Source organism: Cupressus sempervirens, chromosome 3, assembly GCF_028749045.1.
Source record: "Cupressus sempervirens isolate cs-2001-9-10 chromosome 3, ASM2874904v1, whole genome shotgun sequence".
Taxonomy (NCBI): domain Eukaryota; kingdom Viridiplantae; phylum Streptophyta; class Pinopsida; order Cupressales; family Cupressaceae; genus Cupressus; species Cupressus sempervirens.
The window spans coordinates 954,047,898-954,069,600 of record NC_143120.1 but is presented as its reverse complement, the minus strand read 5'-3'; the positions used below and the strand labels follow the sequence as shown (position 1 = coordinate 954,069,600).

The window sequence follows — 21,703 nt, the reverse complement described above, 5'->3', positions numbered from 1 at the left end:
GAACTCCCACTCTAATAAACTTCACCCAACCAAGGTCCTAGTACAAACTGCCTCACACTTCGATGATCTGCTTGTACACTCAAGAACTCCTGCTCTGATAAAATTTACCCAACCAAGGTCCTGGTACAAACTACCTCACACTTCGACAATCTACTTGTACACTCAAGAACTCCTACTCTGATACCACAGATGAAGTACCGCTCTGATACCACTTGATGAAGGTACGCACTGATACCACTAATAAACTACTACTCTGATACCACTTGATGAAGGGCCACACCACCCTACCAACTCATAACCAAGAATGCAATAATATGAGACAAAGAGAGATAAAATGCTTCCCATGAAATTTTATTATATTTGAAAATCCAATAGCAATTACAATAACATTTCTGCAAGATCTCTCAAGATCCAATCCAAACCCAAGCTAGTCCAAATCCATGCTCTAGTAGAAACCTCCAAGATCTCAACTTGTGCTCGTAAGCCACCAAGAAACCTCCTTGTTTCTAAACCGTAGCCACTAGCTCTTCTCCAACCTTATCCAAGATCCAAGTGTAAACTGCCTCACATTCGGCGCTCTGTCTACACACTCACAAGTCCATTACAATCCTGCTGTAAACTGCCTCACATTCGGCACTTTGTCCACAGACTCAGGAAAAATCACTCTTCACTTCCTCCTTCTCTTTCACACCTTGAGGCCTTCCAAGCTTTCCAAGCTTCACCTTCCACAAATTTCACCTTTCCAAGCTTTCCTTCCAAAGCTTCTACTTCCCAAGCTTCTCCTTCTCGAGCTTCTCCTTCTTGAGCTTCCACTTCTCAAGCTTGATTAGAAATGCTCATATGCCTTGCTTAAATAGCCACTTACCACCCAATGCATGACTTATCAACAACCTTCTAGAATTCCACCTACACAATAGCCACAACCTTCTACAACTTTCATAACCTTCTACAATATCCACAACTTTCTACAATATTCATAACTTTCTAGAATTCTTCCCACACACTTTGATAAATGGAATGATAACCATTTATTTTTTCTATTATGCCACCTATGCACCTCGAAAATAGAAATCCCCTTTTCCTTTCTTTTCTCCTTTTTTCCCCTTTTATTTTTTTTTAAATTTCTCCTCTAATTTTCATCACTTTCTCTCTCCTCTAGATTTTTTATTTTTTTGGTTCCATTTTTTTTTTTTTTAATAATTTTCCCATTCAAGATGCTCTTGCATCAATTGCAAACACCACTCATCTGGTTATGGAAGAAAAAAAAAACTAGAGAAAGCATCTAAGGATTGCGAATGAGTCTAGCTTTCAGAAAACTTTTCCAACCTGACAAGGCTCCAGTTCATTCCTATGGTGTCTTTTCTTGTAAGAAGCTACTAAAACCATGTGATATGGGTTTTGATGTCATTAGAAGGTACATTACAATGGAAGAAATTTTTTTGGTGTGTTACTATTAAAATTTCCCCATCCTTGACCACTTTAGTAATTGGGAGTGTAACTCCTTTTCTTACCTATTACTACATTCTATGCAAGATTGTTCATAGAGTATACACAAGAAGAGAAAAAGGGGTAATTTTTACCCTATTAACTACCAAGATTTAATATTTCCCTTGTTTAACTTCTATGAATGCATCTATATATCCCTAGCTTGGCCCCTTCTCCTCTCAATATTAATGAAGTGTTCCAAATGTCATTCACTTTTGCTGAAACTGAGGTTGATAAGGAGACCTCTAACATTGTTAGAAAGTTCAAAATGGAGAAAATTGAGGTTTGAGACATTCAACACATGTGAAATACTACTAAAAATAGAACCAATAGGTCAAGTAAGAGACTGAGGGATTAAAATCCTTTAGTCACCTCAAGTAAGGAATACCTTGTTAGTTCTAAGTCCATTGATAACTCTACAAAGAGATGTGACCCTAGACCAAAAAGGAAAGCCAATGGGTTAAATTATCTGGAATAGGAGGAGGAAGAGGTGGGTAGTGAAGGGAAGAATGAGGAAGACATGGATGAGGATATAGATAACCCTATGCCCTCCCATGTGTCTCATACTTTTAAAATTCAAGTTAATACCATGGAGTCAAGAAAAGAAGGTGATATGGGTAAGTATGGATCCCATGAGGTGTGATAAAAAGAAAGATTGAAATATGGTGGGGGTTAAATTCAGAAGGTGAGCACTATGGGGGCAGGAGGCTAGAGTCAAACAACCACTAGATAATATGGATTTTACCAAGCTAGAGCAATCCATCACAACCATGATTATGAAAAATGAGGACCAAGAGGACAAGTTTGATAGGGCTGCTAATTTTTATCTGCATGTGATGCATTCCACTGCTACCACCCTTCACCTCCTACATGCTAGGAAGGAGGAGAGTGTAGATACCAAAGACATGGTGACTACTCGTTCATTGTTTGGCTTTTTGGTGGATGATTGGCTATGCCTGTTACTAGAGAACCCAATGAACTAGACTAAGGAGAGTTAGCTCAGGTACTCTCTTTCTTTCTTTCTTTTTTCTATAATTTCTAGTTTCTACTTGCCCCAAGGGGATTTTTTGTTGTTAATTTCTAGACTTTCTTTGTGCTTGGATATGTTTATTGTGCTATTTTTATGTGTAATCTTGACACTACTATAGTGATTAGCTATAGTAAGATTAAGTATAGAAACATGTTACTTTGAGAATATTGGATATTAAAGAATAGGGTTAGTTAATCATTTCATAGTGACTTTTGAATTTTCCTCAACATTATTTTTCTATTTAGGCCAGCCCCCATTTTGGCTACTTTTTAATACAAATAGTTATGTATCAATTAAAAAAGTAAGTTAGTAAAAGAATGGACAATTTTAAATGGGAATAACGTTTTTAATTGGGCTTTATAGATTATGTCAATTTGTTAACTTACCTCTCTTCTAATATCACTAAAACTAAGACTTTATAATTGTTTTTCCATTGCTTGAAGCAATCACTCAACTAGAGGTGCATGCTTTAAAACTAACGTTTAACTCATTTTTGGATGAATCTCAATAATTTAACTCCATCGATCTCAATTGTTGGTTTTCTTGAGTTTTCTATAAAAATAGGGTTCCTTACCTCATTATTTATGTGCAACTAAGGAGTAGAGTTATTGTGTCAACTTTTCTCTAAAGATATTATGCATCACATTTTGAAAATTTCTTATTGAATTCATCTCTAGCTTTATTTTCAATATCATCTAGATTAATTATATCTTAATTATTGCATTATTAGTACTTCATCGAGATCAATTTTATGTTATTTTATAGAAACTCAAAAAAATAGAATAATTTTCATCCATATTAAATTCTTCATTCTAGTATATTCTAGTCATTGATAGCTAGAAAAAATCATACCCATATTAGATAGGAGACAATATATCAATATGTTTGGTTAATCATGCTTCAATTGTTTAATCATATGGTTTGTCTTACTAGACATATAATGATTAAATGAAGTTTTGTAGGTTCATTTATGGGGGTGTAAACTAGATACTTAGAGGGAGGATTGAGGGGGGAGGGGGCGTGAATTAGAATCTATAATAATTTATGAGAAAGGTAGACACCTCATTGAGTAGATCATATTTTATGAGAAAACAAGGTAACCTTAATTGATTAATTTTATTACTGTGGTAGTGAATTTTTTTGGGTTTCATCCCCACCCCAATTTTACCTTCACCTTAGAGGGTTTCTGGATAAAAAATATTCTGTTATGTGTTATTACTTTCTGGCATATGATTGAAGTAATTTACATATTACAACAAGTTTACATTTATAGTTTTACACGCACTTGTCATTATAAGATGTGGATGAATTAGAGAAAAGTATAAATTTTTATAGATTTTGATTCAACCCACTCCTCCCCACCCTCTCAATATTTATTTTACACCTCCACAAATCAACAAATGGTATTAGAGATCTGGTTCTCTAAAAGAAACTTAAAGGCTTGGAGATTATATCTTAGAGGATGGAGGCTTTCAAATGGCTCAAGACTATTGATAATTAGTAACTGGCATACAACTCACACTGCAAAAATTTGAGAAGGTAAGACAAGATGTGAAGGATCCTTTAAAAAGAAGAAATGAAATTTCCATTCAAATAAGGCAATACTCTTATGAAGAAGTTGAGATTGAAGGACTATTTGAACCAATCAATCCTAATGACAAGGCATCCTCTAAACTACTTGAAATGGACAAAGTCCTCAATGAAGAGATAAGGACACTAAAAAGAGAACATGAAATCCAATCAGAGAGACTATGTGAAGTGATTGAAGCTAGGGATCCTATGGGGTGTGATAAGAAGAAAGATGAAAATATGGTGGAAGTGAAATTCAAAAGGTGAGCACTATGGGGGAAAGAGGCTAGAGTCAAACAACCACTAGATAATATGGACTTTACCAAAGAGCAATCCATCACAACCACATGATTATTAAAAATGAGGACCTAGAGGCAAGTTTGATAGGGTTTCCAATTTTTCTCCACTTGTGATGCATTCCACTACTACTACCCTTCACCTCCTACATTGCTGGAAGGAGGAGAATGTGGATACCAAAGACATGGAGACTACTCATTCCTTGTATGGCTTTTTTGTAGATGATTGGCTATGCCTATTACTAGAGAACCCAAGGAAGTAGACTAAGGAGAGTTAGCTCATACTATTTATTTATTTCTATCATCATTGCTAGTTTCTCCTTGCCCCCAAGGGGATTTTTTCTTGTTAATTACTAGACTTTATTTATGCTTGAATAGATGATTATTGGGCTATTTTTATGTGTAATTCTGACACTACTATATAGTGATTAGTTGTAGTAAGATTAATATAGAAACATGTTATTTTGTGGACATTTGATATTAAAGAAGGGTTTTAAGTAGTAATTTCATAGTGGCTTTTAGATTTTCTTCAACACTATTTTTATATTTAGGTCAATCCCAATTTTGGCTTCATTTTAATATAAATAGTTATATATCAATTTTTTTAAAAAGTAAGTTGAAGAATGTTCAATTTTAAAAGGAGAAAAAGTTGTTAAATGGGATTTATATATTATATCAATTTTTTAACTTCCCTCTCTTCTAATATCACTAAAAATAAGTTTTTAAATTGTTCTTCTAGCACTTGAAGTGATCACTCAACTAGAGGTGAATAAGTTAAAGCTCATGTTTAACTCATTTTTGGATGAATATAGATAATTATGCTCCATTGATTTTAATTGTTGGTTTTCTTGAGTTTTCTATAAAAATAGTATTCCTTAACTCATTAGTTATGTGCAACTAAGAAGTAGACTTATTGTGTCAATTTTTCTCTAGAGATATTATGCATCACATCTAGAAAATTTCTTATTGAATCTATGTAGCTTTATTTTGCATATCATATAGATTAATTATATCTTAATTTTTGCATCCATAGTACTTCATCAAGATCAATTTTATTTTATTGTATAGAAACTCAAAAATATAGAATAATTTTCATCCATATTCAATTCTACATTCTAGTATATTCTAGTTACTGATAGCTAGAGAAAATCATACTTATATTAGATAGGAGACAGTATATCAATATGTCTGGTTAATCATGCTTCAATTATTTAATCATATGGCTTGTCTTACTAGAAATATAATGATTAACTAAAGTGTTTTGTGTTGATTTATGGAGGTGTAAATTAGATACTAAGAGGGGGTGGGAGGGGTGGGGGCCATGAATCAGAATCTACAATAATTCATACTTTTCTCCAACTCATCCAAATCTTATAATGAATTTTGCATCCAAAACTATAAATGTAAAAATTTTGTAACATGTAAATCAATTCAATCACATCAATGAAAGTAATAACACAAAAAAAAAAAATTTGTTACCCAGAAACCCTCCAAGGTGAAGCTAAAACTTGCGTGGGGATGACACCCAAAAATCTTCACTATCTTAGTAATAAAGTGAACCATTTAAGGTTACAATATTTTATCATAAAACATGATCTACTCTATGAGGTGTCTATCTTATTAAAGACTTAAGAAAATATTAGGTTTCATGTTGTTAGAGGATTTGACACTTACAATTAAGTAATGAATCTATTAAGAGATTTACCCTCATACAAGTCTATTAAAACTAACTCAGTACCTGACTCTCAATTTATTTTACAAGCTGATTTTGAGTCTTCTCCTTACTAAGTGATCCTCTCCTTTGATCTAATAACATTTGTCTTTTCCTTTCACATTCACTTCTTATGAATTGGTCACTTCCTTTGTTAGATGATAACAAAACCCTTGAATGACTGCATATCTTTTTCAATCCTTCATAGTATAATGCTCCATGTTTGCATATATACTCTTCTCTTCTCCAACCTTCACATCATGTCTATGATCTAGGATAAGATCATAGCTATTTAAATATTTCTATAAAGAGTTTTCTAGATGGTTTTCAAGTTTTTCTCTTCACCGTGACTATTGAAAAAAAAAAAAGGATATGTGATCCACATCATGTAAGAAATATTTTTATGACCTCTTCAAAACATAAATTAACTTTCCAAGTTGGCCTAATAATTATTTTGTCTAAAACTCTATTCTGTTCCTAACTTTTATGTAGGCTCTGCATTGCATGGTTTTTACTATTTTTGATGCTCGACATTTCTATTGTTCAACTTTTGTTAACATTTTGATGCTTGAAATATATTTTTCTTGGCACATACTATATCACTACTTGCATACCTAGAATTTACTCGGTCACCAATAACTTTCTCAGTCACTGACAAACTTGGTACATATATAAAACTCCTTTGTGACCATACACTTACATGGCTTCTATAGAACTTGCTCGGTATATACTACCTTTTGTACATGAATTAGCCTAGGTAAAGTAGCTTGTTCACAATGATGACCCCATGAATTTGTCTTGTAAATGACTAAGTGGTTGACATTAATAGATAGCAATGGCTTAGAGATACCAACAATCTCCCCCTTTTACATTAGTGGAAAAAACACTTTTTCATATCAATACAATGTGATTAAAATTGAGTTGTCCCTCTAAGTCTTATAACTTATGAATAATAAATTCATTACAACATTTATACTATACCTATATATCTTCCTCATTTATTCAATACATTCCTTCTTCCATATACATTTCTCCCTTGTATACATTTCCCCCTTTTTTTGAACACTTTATGCCACTATTTCCAAGGTTGAAAGAGTTGAAGTAATCCATATATTTCAATGGATTCCTTGTAAAATCTAGTAATCATGGTGACTACATGATTCCATGTGGTTCTTTTTGCCTCCAAAATTTGATTTTTTAGTTGTAGTTTTGAATCTAAATCAATCAATCTCTCAGTCACTGATAGGTTATGATCTTCTATAATAAGATCTTGGGTCGTCTTTAGTTCTCTTTGCATGACCTACAAATGAGGTATCATCATTGCCTGAATTGATATTAAATTTGGATCTCATGGTGCTATCAATTGCCTACAGTTTGACCAATGTGCCTTGAGCATTTAGTAAAATATTGTAATGATCAACATTGGATCCTACTAACTCCTAAATAATATTGTTTGATACCTTCATCTTAGCCTATGTCTTATCTATGTCTTCTTGCATATCTTTTGTAAACCTTTCCACATTAGAAAAAAATGTTTACAAATTATGTATTCTTTATATAATTTCCATCATAATCTACATTTTTTTCTTGCAATAGCACTTTCTTCTCAACTATGGTTATGAAAAAAATGTCCACAACTTTGGTTTCAATTCTTCGTGTTGACCAATCCATTAGCTTTTCATTGGATTCAAAATTTCCAACACTTGAACAATTATATTTACAAGTTGATCAATGATTGGTGTCTCTTCATCTAAATTGTCTATGTCAAAAACATCAACAAAAATATGCTTTAGATCTTGTAATGTCAGCTGTTGCTTTTTCTCTATCCTTAGCTCTTCTTGTCTCTTCTTCTTCTTCTCCTTTAAAATTTCTTGTAGAAAAACCTTTTGCTGCAAGGTGAGATTTTCAAGATCAAATTGTGGCATCTCAATGATTTCATCCAAACTAACCTCAATATCTAGTGAAACATATTTTATTTATTTTCTCTTCCTATTCATAGAAAGGGTATTGCAACTCAACACTACCTTAGGAGTAGGTGAGGAGGTGACACCTCTTGGTCTTGCTTGTGCATTTATGCTTGAGATAACAATAGTTGTACTTGGTTCAGCTTTATTTGATTCTTTTCTTTTGTCAAAATGAGGTGTTGAAGCAATCTTGTCATTTTCATTAGTTTCTCCATCTTTACCATCTTCTTCTTCTTCATTTACAAGCCTTGATAGCTCAACTTCTGGAGTCCTAAGAGTGTCAACATGTATAGGAGACATGTTGCCTAGTGGACCTAACATACTTAATCTTTCTTCACTACTACATTGATCATCAATAGTTACAGTCTCTACCTTCGTTGTAGTTAGCCCCAAAATTCTCTTCCTCAAAACTTGCTTTTTTCCATACAACTTCCACTTTATTTTGTAGTATCAAGAACATTCTATATTTAGGAACAAATTTTCTCCTATACTATTTCAAAAATGTGTCCTATTTCTCTTGTGACAGATCATACGTAACTCATACTAGTATGCCAACTCTTATTTGTTTCTCTACTACTTCATCTCGTTGTCATCTACTCCCTAATCTATCATATAGGTTAAGTTGGGTATTTTCTTCTCTATTGCACTAAGAGATAGGTTTTGATTTGCAATCATTTCCATGATAGCCTCCTCAACTATATTTCTATCATCATTATCTAATGTATCATTTCTCACATATATGAAATCATAGACCTACATATCTTCCTAAGTTGTCACATACCTCTTCAATAGTCTTGATCTGCTTGATAAGTGGTCCTCTTGCCAATCTTCTTTTACTAGTTTGAGGTTCACTCAGCTTAGTAGCCTCTACTACCTTCTTCTTAGTAGACTACTTGGCAATAATAGTTGTCTTGGTCCTTAGCTTATTTGGTGGTGGAGGTGTCACTAGCTTCTTCTTCTTTGTTCTTTGAGCCTTCTTTCTTGATGGAACAATAATAACTAGGGCTTAACCCTTTTCTACTTTATCTACTTCATCTTCCTCATCACCACTATCTTGTTCTTTGACTTCACCAAGACCTTGAGTTATTTGTAGTGTTTCTCTTCCCTTTCCTAGGGTGCCCACTTTAGATTCTAGGTCTTCAATCGTATTCCTTCTTTTCTTCCCCTTGGAAGCTATCTTGATGTTCATTATTATCTTTTCTTTTTCTTCTTCATAGATTTCAAATAATTCATCTTTGACATCTATTTCCTCTTTTAATAGTGCATCAATGTTTTCAGTTACAACATCACTATCTATCTCATATTCAAATCTTTGTGTTTTTACAAATGTACAAATGTGTTTTTTGCATCAACAAGGAAACATATGTCATTTTACTATTTTTTGACCAATTCCTTTGGAATTCTAATTCTACTTTTCATCCTTAGCTTGAATTCATCAAAATATTCCTTACCTTCAATCACTTCACATAGTCCCACTAATTGGATTTCATGTTCTCTTTTTAGTGTCCTTATCTCTTCATTGAGGAGTTTTTCCCTTTCAAGTAGTTCAAAGGATACTTTGTCATTAGGATTGATTGGTTCAAATAGTCCTTCAATTTCAACTTCTTCATATGAGTATTTCTTTATCTAAATGGAAATTTCCTTTCTCCTTTTTAGGGGATCCTTCCAATATTATCTTACCTTCTCAAGTTTCTACAGTGGGAGTTGGATATCAATCACCTAATTGTCACTAGTCTTGAACAGTTTGAAAGCCTCCATCCTCTAAGATCTAATATCCAAGAATTTAAGTTTCTTTCAAAGAACCAGAGCTCTAATACCATTTGTTGATTTATGGAGGTGTAAAATAGATACTAAGAGGGTGGGGGGAGGGGGCTGAATTAGAATCTATAAAAAAATATACTTTTCTCTAATTCATCCACATCTTATAATGACTTGTGCATGTAAAACTATAAATGTAAACTTGTTGTAACATGTAAATCATTTCAATCACATGCATGAAAGAAATAACACATAACATAATATTTGTTATCTAGAAACCCTCCAGGGTGAAGGTAAAACTTGGGTATAGATGAAACCCAAAAATATTCACTAATGCAATAATAAAGTTAACTAGTTATGGTTACAATGTTTTAGCATAAAATATGACCAACTATGTGAGGAGTCTATCCTATTAAAGACTTAAGAATCTACTAGATTTCACCTTGTTAGAGGATTTGACACTTACAACTATGTCAGGACTGTGTTATTACATTTACAAAGATATGTTACGAGATTTACCCTAATTAAAGTTTGTTAAAACTGATTTAATACCTGACTCTTAGTTTTCTCTACAAGCTGATTTTGGGTCGTCTCCTTACTAACTGATCCTCTCCTCTAATTTGATAACACTTGTCTTTCTTTTTCACATTCACTTTTTATGAATAGGTCACTTTGTTTGTTATATGATAACAAAACCCTTGAATGACTTCCCATCTTTTTAGTCCTTAATAGTATAATGCTCCATGTTAGCACATATACGCTTATTTACTTTGACCATCTCATTATGTGTATGATCTAGGTTAAGATTATCACCATTTAAATATTTCTATAAAGAGTTCTCTAAATGTTTTTATGTTTTGGCTCTTCATCCTAATTATTGAACATACAAATAGGGATATGTGATCCACATCATCTAAACTTTTTGCAATAAACTCTTCAAAAATTAAATAAAATTAGAATTTGACTCGATAATCTAGTCCAGGGACACATAGGAACAACAAGAAAACTATTTGGAAAAATCCATGAAAACTATCTAGGAATGGAAGATGTTAATGACAATTGAATGTCCAAGGAGGTCAACGGGATCCTAAATGATTAAAATCATATCAACTATGATGTATTGGCTACTATAATCATTTCATACCATGAAAGGGTATTTTAATGAATTATATCCTTGAAAGGATTAAATAAATATGTAACATTGAACATTAGTTTCCCAATGTGTCTAGGAGGTTCTAGAAGGTTAGATGGGTTTAAATATGTTTTAAATAAATCTTCTAAGTGTGACATATAACTTAGTGTTTGAATCCAAATTTTTTTAATTCATTTTAATAGTCTAAAAGTTCAAATATGCACTTTGTAATGACTAGTAGCCATTTAGGAGTGAAATGGAGTTTTGATGGTTAAAACACTTAACTAATCCCACAAACTGATTGGAAGAGGTTGGGAAAGTTAATATTGATTTTTATTTGTATGTTAAACTCCATTGTATGGGAAACAAGCTTGGGGTGTATGGACAACACAAAGGTTTGATTAAAATTTAGTTTTGGATAAGCATTTTCAAGGTTTTACATTGATTTTCTTGTTTTGGATTAAAGATATAACATAGAAGAATTGAGGAAGATTTCATTAGGTTGTTTGAAGGCCATTTTAGACATTTTAGATGGTTTGAAAGTCATTTTACATGACTATACTTTCATAATCAATGGATTAATTTGGATTTTCTAAGTTTTCATTTCTTCTTTTGAAGCTTTTTTGGTAACTAACACCCATTACATTGACTCAAAGGCATAGAATCCATCAAATTATGTATACTAACCTTGTATCATATGAATATAACTTTATATTTGTAGAAAATTTATTGGAAAGTACAATCACAAGTTTGAACTAGGAGTTTTCCCTTTGGAAATTGATGGCATAAGTATAGCTATAGAAGATTAGGCTGAATGACATGATCATTTTATTATTGGAATAATTTTATATGGTTTATATAATGGTGAATCAATCACCAATTGATCTTGGAAAGTTTTGGAAGAGTGATATTGGAGAAACCCTCAAAATAAGGTTTTGAAGCAAACAAATTGGGGTTTTTGGTGATTAGTTGTCTTGGGTCTAACTCATCTTAGAATTTAATTTTTTTATTTATGTTGTTCGAGACCATGGGGATATGTCTAAATGGTAGTTTCTTTGTAAAATCACCAACTTTGGAGTGTATATGTAGGGATATAGGCTGAATACTCTTATTTTTTCTAATAGACCAATACCCAAGCTTAATTTATGTTATAGAATGGCCAAAAGTATGTTTGAATATTGTCCTAGCTCTTTTTGTGTTTTGGGAAAGTTTTGAGTTTGAAGACAAAAAAGGCTAATTGCTGATTTCTAGGCCATCTAGGCAAGTTTGCCATCCTTTTTCCCTTGCATGTATGAGATATGTCAAGAAACCTTGGAATCACTTTAATCTACCATCATTAGTTTCTATTTACAGTCACCTTGATTGGGTTAAGTCTCTTAAAGCCATTTGAGCACTTTGGGGAGTAAGTGCATGTGTAAGCCAATTTGAGTAAATAAGCTTATGCAAAAGGTCCATCAACCTTTCCTCTACATCATAATCATTTTTCCTAAAACTTTGTTCCATTCTTGACTTTTATGCAGACTCTGCATTACTTGATCTTTACAATTTTCAATGCTTGGCATTGTTGTTGCTCAGCCTTTGTTAACCTTCTAATGCTCGACATATATTGTGCTTTGCACATGCTATATCACTTGGTACTAGCATACCTAGAATTTACTTGATCGCTGATGAGCTTAGTACATATAAATAATTACTTTGTGACCATACACTTAGTTGACTTCTATAGAACTTGCTCAATACATGCTATCTTATGTACATAACTCAGCCTATGTAAAGTGGCTCAGTTACACTAATGATTGTCTAACTCTACCTTGTAAATGACTAAGTGGTTGACACTAATAAACCACAATGGTTTAGAGATACCAACATTGTGTTGTAGCTAGAAGTATAATTTTTATACCCACAATAACCTTTCCATGATTATGAATAATTGTAGCATCCCGAGAGATCAACACAAGAGCCTCGTTAGGGATTGACACAAAATCATCCCAAACTTTTTAAAAAATTGTGTACTTTCCTACTACCACAAATGTACCTACGACTTTACTTCCTTATCATAAAGTTTATATGAATTTCACTTATGCTATCATGTCAAGAAGATCCAAGGTTTTATAGATAATGTGTCTTCCTTTTCAATTCACCTCAACATTCCCATTAAGGATGTTAATAACATTTAATGTCTCATCTTCAACAATTGTTTTCTGGTAACCCATCTCACAAGAAATCATGACTCCTTGAGAAAGAGGTAAGATTGCAGCCATATAAGACTTCTAGACTAATAGGTTAGAAACCCATGTGATAAGAATTCTACCTCTTATATCACGTATGAGGCCAACCCCTACTTCACTACTAGGGTTTCTAATAGATGAACCATAGAAATTTAGCTTGGCTCATACTATGTTGGGGGAAAGAGGGGGGGTGGAGGGTTGCCATTGCAAAAAATTGTATATGTTCTCCTTATCTTCTAAATTTGGTAAATATAGAAAATGACATCATTTAAAAAATAAATTATTAATAATTTAGTCAGAGGTCCCATGGAGGGGGCTTGGACTCTATTTTTTTGGAATAGAAGTTCCCATAAGAGTCTATTTAAGGGGGTAAAGGTTTATTTGGAATCCTTTCCTACAAAATAGGAACTCCAAATATTTAGCCCTATGAATTTGATCAAGTGAAAATGGGGTGGGTCTGGAAATAGCCCTAAAAGCTTAGGCAAAATTTGGTCCACATGTCACTGACTAATTTTTTCCTTATTTTTCACCAGAAAAAAGAATCCTATCACAAATTATGACACTATAAATTTAATATCATAATTTAGTCTTCAATATACAATTCCTGGGAGCACCAACTTTCTTAAATTTAGTAGCTGAAATTTTTAAGCTAAAACATATTATAAAATTATTGGAATTACTCAAGTTTGAATATTAATTAAAATCTATTGGTCATTACCCCCTCTAATTTTAAGGAAGCCACCATCCATTGGACCTTATCCTTATACTTGGTGATTCTAAAAACTATTGTACTATAGTTGCATTAATTCACTTCTACTTGTTATAATTGTACACAACCTTAATAAATTTAGTTAGAAAGTCCATTGTCCATTATGAAGTTATATTTCTTCTAATTGGTCTAGCTCTAGGGCTATGAAGCCAACTTTATTTTCTTGCACAAGTAGTCCTATTGTCTCTCTTAATAATTTATAAATTTTTGTAGATTTTATATTATTACATTGAGAAGTATCTATCTAAATAGATTTAATTTTTCGTAGAAAACAATAAAAATATTTAAAATATTTTATTACCAATTATATATATTTAGATTTTATAATATTCTTCAAAATGAATAATGATACTATTAGAATATGTTTGAATTTTTTTATTTTCGTAAAACTACATAATTTTTCTTATATTACATTATTAAATAATAGATATACTATCACTTTTTCCTCATAAATATAAACAAATAGCTGATTAAAATTTAAAAAGAGATAAAATTTTAATAGATTGAAAAAATTGTGATAAATTTTAGTATCTTTATTTTTAAATTGATTATGATATATATTAGACAAACATACAATTGTTCTAAAATTAAAAATTAAAAATTAAAAAAGGAAAAAAAAAAGAACAATAAACCTCTGAAACGAAACAAAAGTTTTCAACTAATAAACGATAAGATATTCTGATCAGCATTAAAAAAAAAAAAAGCTGAACTTTGCCTTTTATTGAAATATTACAAAGATATTAAACTTCTTGTGAAACATAATAGCTTGTGTCGAGAAAGCTCAAGCTTCGCGAGACCTTCGTGAATCATTATTAGTGCATCGTAGGTTAATAGCGACAGAAGTAAAGATTCTGCAAAGATGCGTCGTGAAGAGAAGGCAACCATTTTATCAATAATTCGGCATTCGCTGCGAAGGATCCCTCGCTGCCGACTATCAGAGCTTTTTGTTGTATGGCCGACATCGATGTGATCTGCAATGTTCTCTATTCTATGTATGTGAGCGACTTGTATTAATTTCTCATGTAAGTTTATTGCAAATTGTATGAACTTCTTTCAAATGTCATTTCCTGTGACATTGTAATATATGTTTCTTTTCATATTTCATGGTTTTCTGTGGGAATTAATGTCATTTACAATATGTGTACAGATCTATTCCAATAGAAATGAAAAACATATTTGTTTTTATGAAATTCTTCTTAGGGTTTGTAGTATTTATTGATTGTTTGGAAATAGTGTAACATATTCTTATAATGTTTTTACTATAAACAAGGACGCTAGTTCCTGTTTGTATAAGATAATAAAATGTATAAAGTCTCTAAAATAATATGTTTCAGATGAAAACTTTGTAGTTGCAAAAAAAAAAAAATTGTTTTGATTGGACAATATACTTTTATGAATTATTAGTTTTTATGAAAACTTTATAGTTGCAAAAAGTAATTGAATAATAAATTGTTTTGATTGGACAAACAAATAAAGGAAAAAGTAAAAGTGCATTGAATCCTATAGTTTGTGCCTACTAATAATTATTTAAGTTCTTAAAAAAGTGAGAGTTGATCACAAATATACTAATAGTTGAACAATTGTTTTACTTTCTTGGTTGCTCATTGGTCAATTTGTGTGAAATGTACAATTTTTTTTTGTGAGTGGCTATTGGGGGGGGTGAATATAACGATTGGGGCTAATGTTTTTAAAATGACCAGAATTCTATTCAAGGCTGGCGGTGGGGTAATGGCTTACCTTCTCTTTCCCATCTTCAATTTGTTGATGATTCTGCTCTTGCCGGTCTTGCCAGGATCAAGGAAGCTGAAGCCTTTCGGCATGCTTTGGACGTTTATTTGGCAGCTTCAGGCCAGAAAGTTAATGAGCACAAATCTTTCATTTACTTTTTTAACACTCCTGATTCTATTCAGCACAGGATTGTTGGTATCCTACGGTTTCAGATAGGTTCACTTCCTTTGACTTATCTTGGCATTCCTATTGGTGTTTCCAGGCAGCCACGTCTCTTTTGGAAAAATTTGATTACCAAGCTTCAGGATAAGGTAAATCATTGGACTCATAGATGGCTTTCTACTGCTGCCCGGGTTACTCTTCTTCAAGCTGTTATCCAAGCTCTTCCTACTTATAGAAGCATGGTTCATGCTGCACCTATTTACTTTCTCAATGAATTTGATGCTCTTTCTCGACAATTCCTTTGGAGTGGTAATTTGCGTAGTACTAAATGGAGCTTGGTTAATTGGGCAACTGTTTGTAGGCCTAAAAAGGAGGGTGGTCTTGGTCTTCGTTCTGCTCTATTGAGTAGACAAGCTTTGGCTGTTAAACTTTATTGGCGATGGTGCTCTGGACAGCATCAACTTTGGGCTTGTATTATCACTCATAAATATTTTCATGGTGCTGATCCTTGCTCTGTTTCTGCGCTTCCTCTTGAAGGTCGTGGCTCAATGGTTTGGCATACTTTGAAGATAGGTGCGATGTTGGTGAAGAGGGGTCTATTCTGGATATGTAAAGGAGGTTCTCAGGCTTTGTTTTGGTCTGATGCTTGGGATGGATTCCCTTCCATTTTATCCATATACCCTCATCTTCAGCCTCTTTGTGACTCTTTTCTGGCCGCTGGATGGGATAAAGTGGCTCATTACAAGACTCCTTATCAATTGGGACCTGTTGTTGGTTATAGATGGAAGCATTCCTCTGATTGGCCTCCTGGAGGTATAGACATGGATCGTCAGGAGCTTTCTCAAATTCTGGCCTCTAGAGAGTGTTCCTCTTTGCTTGGTCCAGATGTATTGGCTTGGGGCGGTACCTTGTCTAGTAAATATCATGTCTCTGCTGGGTATCAGGAGATAACTAGACAATTATTTGGGGATGCTGAGGTCCCTTGGTGGAAGCAAGTTTGGAATAAAGTTTCTTGGTCCAAGTGTAATTTTTTCATGTGGCTAGTGGCTCACAACCGTTGTCTTACCTGGGATAATCTTTGTAAACGTGGATTTCAGGGCCCCTCTTATTGTGTTTTGTGTGGTAATGGAGAGGAGTCTGTCTCCCATCTGTTCTTCCATTGCTCCTATTCTACTCAGATATGGCACCTTTGGTGGAGCGCTTGGGGTTGCTCTTGTCGGCACGCTTCCTCTTTGCTTGAGTTCTGGGCTCGCTTGGGTAGTGCTCCCTCCAAGTCTTCTTCTCTCCATGTTGCTTGGATTGCTGGCCCATCTTTCATGCTTTGGCATATCTGGTTGGAGAGAAATCGTCGCATATTCCAAGATGTTCGGCTTGGTGTTTTGCATCTTTGGTGGAAAATATCACATTCTCTCTAGGAAACTATTCTTGTGAAGTGTGAGCTTGATGGGGGTATGGATCCGGTTGATCTTGCTATCTGTAATCGCCTCAATTTTCATCTGCAGGATGGGGTTGCGGCTCATAGGTTTCCTTCTATGTCCAGGCAGCTTCACCATCAGAGGAAGGGTCAGGTTAACCAGGATGGGCACTAGACTCCTCCTCCCTGTGGAGTTCTGAAAATTAACACTGATGGTTCTTCTCGTGGGAATCCTGGTCCGGCTGGTATTGGTGGAGTGGCTCGTTGTAGTTTTGGGAATGTTAAATTTTTCTTCTCAATTCATAAGGGTGATTATACCAACAATCTCATGGAAGCTCAGGCTATTTTATATGCTGTGGAACAATGTTGCTTGTGGGGATGGAGTAAGATTATTTGTGAGTCTGATTCCCAGGTGGTGGTGAACATGCTTTCTTCGCAAGAGCTTGAGGATGTTAGTTGGTAGCTAGCCACTGTTGTTAAGAAGATTCTTTTCTTCTCTTCCTCTTTTCAGTTCATTAGGTTCAAGTATATTCCGCGAGAATGGAATAGACCTGCTGATTGTTTAGCCAAATGGGCTTCTAGTCATGATCCGGGTTGGAATATTAGGGATAGGGGGCAACTGTCCTTTGAGATGGTGCAAGAATTTGATGATCTTGTTGCTCAGGATCGAGCTCCTTGTTGAGCTCTCCTTGTTGTATTCCTTTCTGTCTTAATAAATTTTTACCCCTCTTTTTGCCAAAATGACAGTTTTAGACAATCTCACACTCTACGAGTTCTGTAAATGCAAAATTGTCAAAATGTTAGCATCAAACACTTCACTCCCATAAGGAAATTGATAAAAAAATAACAAAATTTGACATATAGATTAGGAGTTCTAAGTGACAGCTCATCTCTCAAAGAAATACTTAGTACTATCTAAAAGATAAATGAAAAACAAAATTATATTATCAAATTTCAATTATTAATCAATTAAAAAATATGAATCAAAATAATTATGCAGGTGTGTATATGTTAACTAGTGACGGTAAACGCAAGAAGAGTATAACGTGCAGACGGCCGTTAATTTTGACTGCATGTAATTGGCGTCCTTGAAACAAGTCACCAAGTGGGTTTCACAATTCACTAGTCTAGTCTTTGTCCTTATTCAATGTGTCGTTAGTCAGATGATTTCCGGATTCTATATTGGGGTTTCGGTGCGTGTAGGATTGTACAAGGCACAAGACAATGGAGGAAAGCTTGTTTATGATCCCCTTTTCCCAGGGCTTTAAGATGCCACACGCACCTCTGCTACACAAAGAGAATTCAGATGCCATGAATCCACACTGTAATCAGTCCTTCAAATCCCCAATCGCCAAATCTGCAGGCTCTTTTGATGGACTTGATCAATTATTTGATATATCTGAAGCGAGTTTCGATGTTGAAGGAACAGCCTCTTCTTCACGACTTCCGCCACAGTCTCCACTGCTCAAATTGGACTACTCTACCGGAATCCCTTGTGAGCTGTCCAAAGTGATCCCGTAAGTGATCTTCGCATCCAATATTACCTTCCTATTTTGATAGCTTTCATAAATTTTTTTTGTATTGTCGACCTTTATTTGCCTTTCACTCTCGTCAATTGATGCCTCTGAAGCAGAAATAATCGTAACATTAGCAACAGCAAGCCTGAAAGATCTGCGAGGCATGTAATTAAGACCAGATCTGAATCAAACATTTTGGACGACGGATACAAGTGGCGAAAGTATGGAAAGAAATTCATAAAGGGAAACCCTAATCCCAGGTGCCTTATATTCCCTAAATACGTTAGTTTAGTGTTTTGGAATTTTGTCAAAAGACCGCCACTTTCTCACCATGTTCTTAGATTTTCTGCAGAAATTATTACAAATGCTCTTACAGCAGCTGCAATGTTAAAAAGAGGGTGCAACGGGACACACAAGATAAAGCAATAGTTATGACTACATACGAGGGAAGGCACAACCATGAGAACTCCACTGCTGTCTATTACACCAAAAATCCTCCATTCTTTGGAGCAGAGCAGGATGCTTCTCCACTGTCCTATGCCTCATAAACCCCAACCGATTTCGTGTCTATTAATAGTATCTAGAGAAATTAAGTTCCATGTAACAGATCGTAAATGATTTGTGGGAATCTGATTCCAGTTTAGGTACTTCTATTAATCTTAGAATAGTTTTTCTCGAGTCTAATGGAAGTCACTTCCGTTACACATGTTTAGTACTTGTTCTCACGTTTAAATGTCTCTAAAAATCTTATTACTATTCCTCTATAATAAATATGAAGGTTCAATGCAATTGCTTTCTGTTTTATTGGCGGTAAAATGAATTTCCTTTGGAGGATACGATTGTAATGTACTTTCCTTTCACGAAGTATTTCTCAAGTGATTGATGCCGGTTTTTTGTTCGAGAGATTCCTCGGTATAGCCTCCAAATGCCTGTAAATGCTGTATGAGTTGTACTATTGTTCACATCCATGCCTGAATAAGAATAGTCATAATAAAGAGATCACAGACCAACCTTTTGTCTGCCCATCCACGGATTCAAACACAGGAATCCGTCCGTATAGAGAGAAAAAATGCATACTACTATTGTTCTCAAATTAAATAGTTAAGTGACCACAGAAAACCTTTGATTTAAAAAACTAAGTTGTGATGAGTGAGAATACATGGAAATTGTACTAAAAATATATTCCATCAATTCAACAAGATCAAGCGTACAATAGATTGTAAATAATATTATGAATCAAAGGACGTGGATTGCAGACTTGTGGAGAAACTGGCATCTATGATGGATGATTCACAAAATCCTAAGAAACGACAAGATAATTAGGAATAAGTTATAAGAAAGCTTTTCGACAAGGCAATGACAAACGGATTTGTTCTGATACTAAAAAGGTTTTCCATGTTTAGATTTTCATTCAAATCTACACGATTATGTGTTGTTGGAGGAAAGTGATTGTGAATGCATATCTCACAAAGGTAAGGCCTCTAAATCATTTTTCTCTAAAGATGTCTGTGCCCCCACGTAGATAAGAACTGGGGAGATCTCATGCCAATCCGTGAAAAGGTTTGTATCTAGGATGGAACTCGAAATACTTATTGATCCAATATGATTTTTATAGTGACCGTCCGGAACAAGTTGTGAAAGTGTTCTATGAATGTTTCCTTTTCGTCTTTTTGATGTTGTATCACTTCTCTTTTAGATAGTTACGAGTAAAAAAAATATTCTGGATGCTAATAGCATTAGAAGATGGAGGAGTTCCTATCATTTCAAGTTAGCTTCTTAATTTGAAATTGTATTTTGTAACATGAGCAATTCCATACTTTTAACTTCTCATTTTCTGTTTCTGTTTGTTCTAAGAATATATGTATTCCGAACCTTTTTTCAAAAAGATATCTAATGGATTTTGTGAGCTCAGTATGCATTAGTATCTAGATGGTTCATGAGGCAATCATCAAGAACATACCATTTTTACAATAATGAGTTTTTTTAAAGATTTCTATGAATAAATTTCAAAATCCACATTGTCTAACAATCTATAAGATCTATGAATGGCAAGCTGTGAAACAGTAATCCAAGAGATCAAGTATTTAGTCTATAACTATGGCATTCTCAGAGTTACAAAGATGTTTGACTAGGATCTACATAATTTAGGATTAGTGTTTCCAAAGAAAATTCTTCTCTAGAATGTGATCTTTCTTTTATACTTGACCAAAGTAAAATATTTGTATTATGGAATCCATAAGGAAATATTTTTTGAAAATGTTATGTTTTAGTGGTAAATTAGTAGGAACAATATAATAAGAGGGCAATTTTAGCATGGTGTCTTTTTAGTACAATGTGAATTGGCAGAAAAGGATATCTTATCTTATCAACCCAATCCAAAATTCCAATATAGTTCATTACAAACAAGAATTATCCAAGGCACTATCTTTAGGGGAAAGATAAGCATTGTTATTGCTATGCCTACTGATATAAAATAATAACATGGTTAATTCTATGAGTGAACTAAGCTTACAATGGTAAAATGGGTAAATCTGATAGAATGTAGTAGACATAAAAGGAGAAGCTAGAATAGTAAGGTAAATCCAAGATAAAGATACAAAGAGCAACCTATAGTATTAAATGGAGAAATTTGTCCTAGATATAACTAGAATAGTAGGGTATATAGTCTTGAAAAGATTGCTAGAAACATAATTTGTAATATCTTTTCACATATCAGCTAAAATATAAGTAGAAATGGAATGAAAAGGGCATTTGAGATTTTTTTTTAAAAGTCATTAATTGGTAATGTTTCTCATCATTTACAATAATTTTGAGTAATTTTCAGTACATGATCTATAGTTATAATCATTGCAAGTGAGATCTAATGTTATTCTCTATAGGAATTTTCATAAGTAAAACCTCATTTTATTTTCTAGATATCTAGAATTTTTGATGGTTGGA

The 21,703-nt window shown here is 33.7% G+C and overlaps 1 protein-coding gene across 1 annotated transcript; it reads left to right on the top strand.

Moving 5' to 3' along the window:
• Nucleotides 1-18,412: 18,412 nt before the first annotated feature.
• LOC149569903 (putative WRKY transcription factor 51) lies at nt 18,413-19,552 on the top strand. Its single transcript, XM_089817822.1, has 3 exons — nt 18,413-18,763; nt 18,880-19,023; nt 19,116-19,552. The coding sequence occupies exons 1-3, from the start codon at nt 18,471-18,473 to the stop codon at nt 19,309-19,311; spliced, it is 633 nt and encodes a 210-aa protein (XP_089673948.1). The 5' UTR covers nt 18,413-18,470; the 3' UTR covers nt 19,312-19,552.
• Nucleotides 19,553-21,703: the final 2,151 nt, after the last annotated feature.

Bases quoted from the DNA above. Each gene is read 5' to 3' on its own strand.
- LOC149569903 (XM_089817822.1), top strand. From the start codon at position 18,471: ATGGAGGAAAGCTTGTTTATGATCCCCTTTTCCCAGGGCTTTAAGATG. The intron at 18,764-18,879 runs GTAAGTGATCTT...CCTCTGAAGCAG, and splicing joins GAGCTGTCCAAAGTGATCCC to AAATAATCGTAACATTAGCA. The intron at 19,024-19,115 runs GTGCCTTATATT...GATTTTCTGCAG, and splicing joins AAGGGAAACCCTAATCCCAG to AAATTATTACAAATGCTCTT.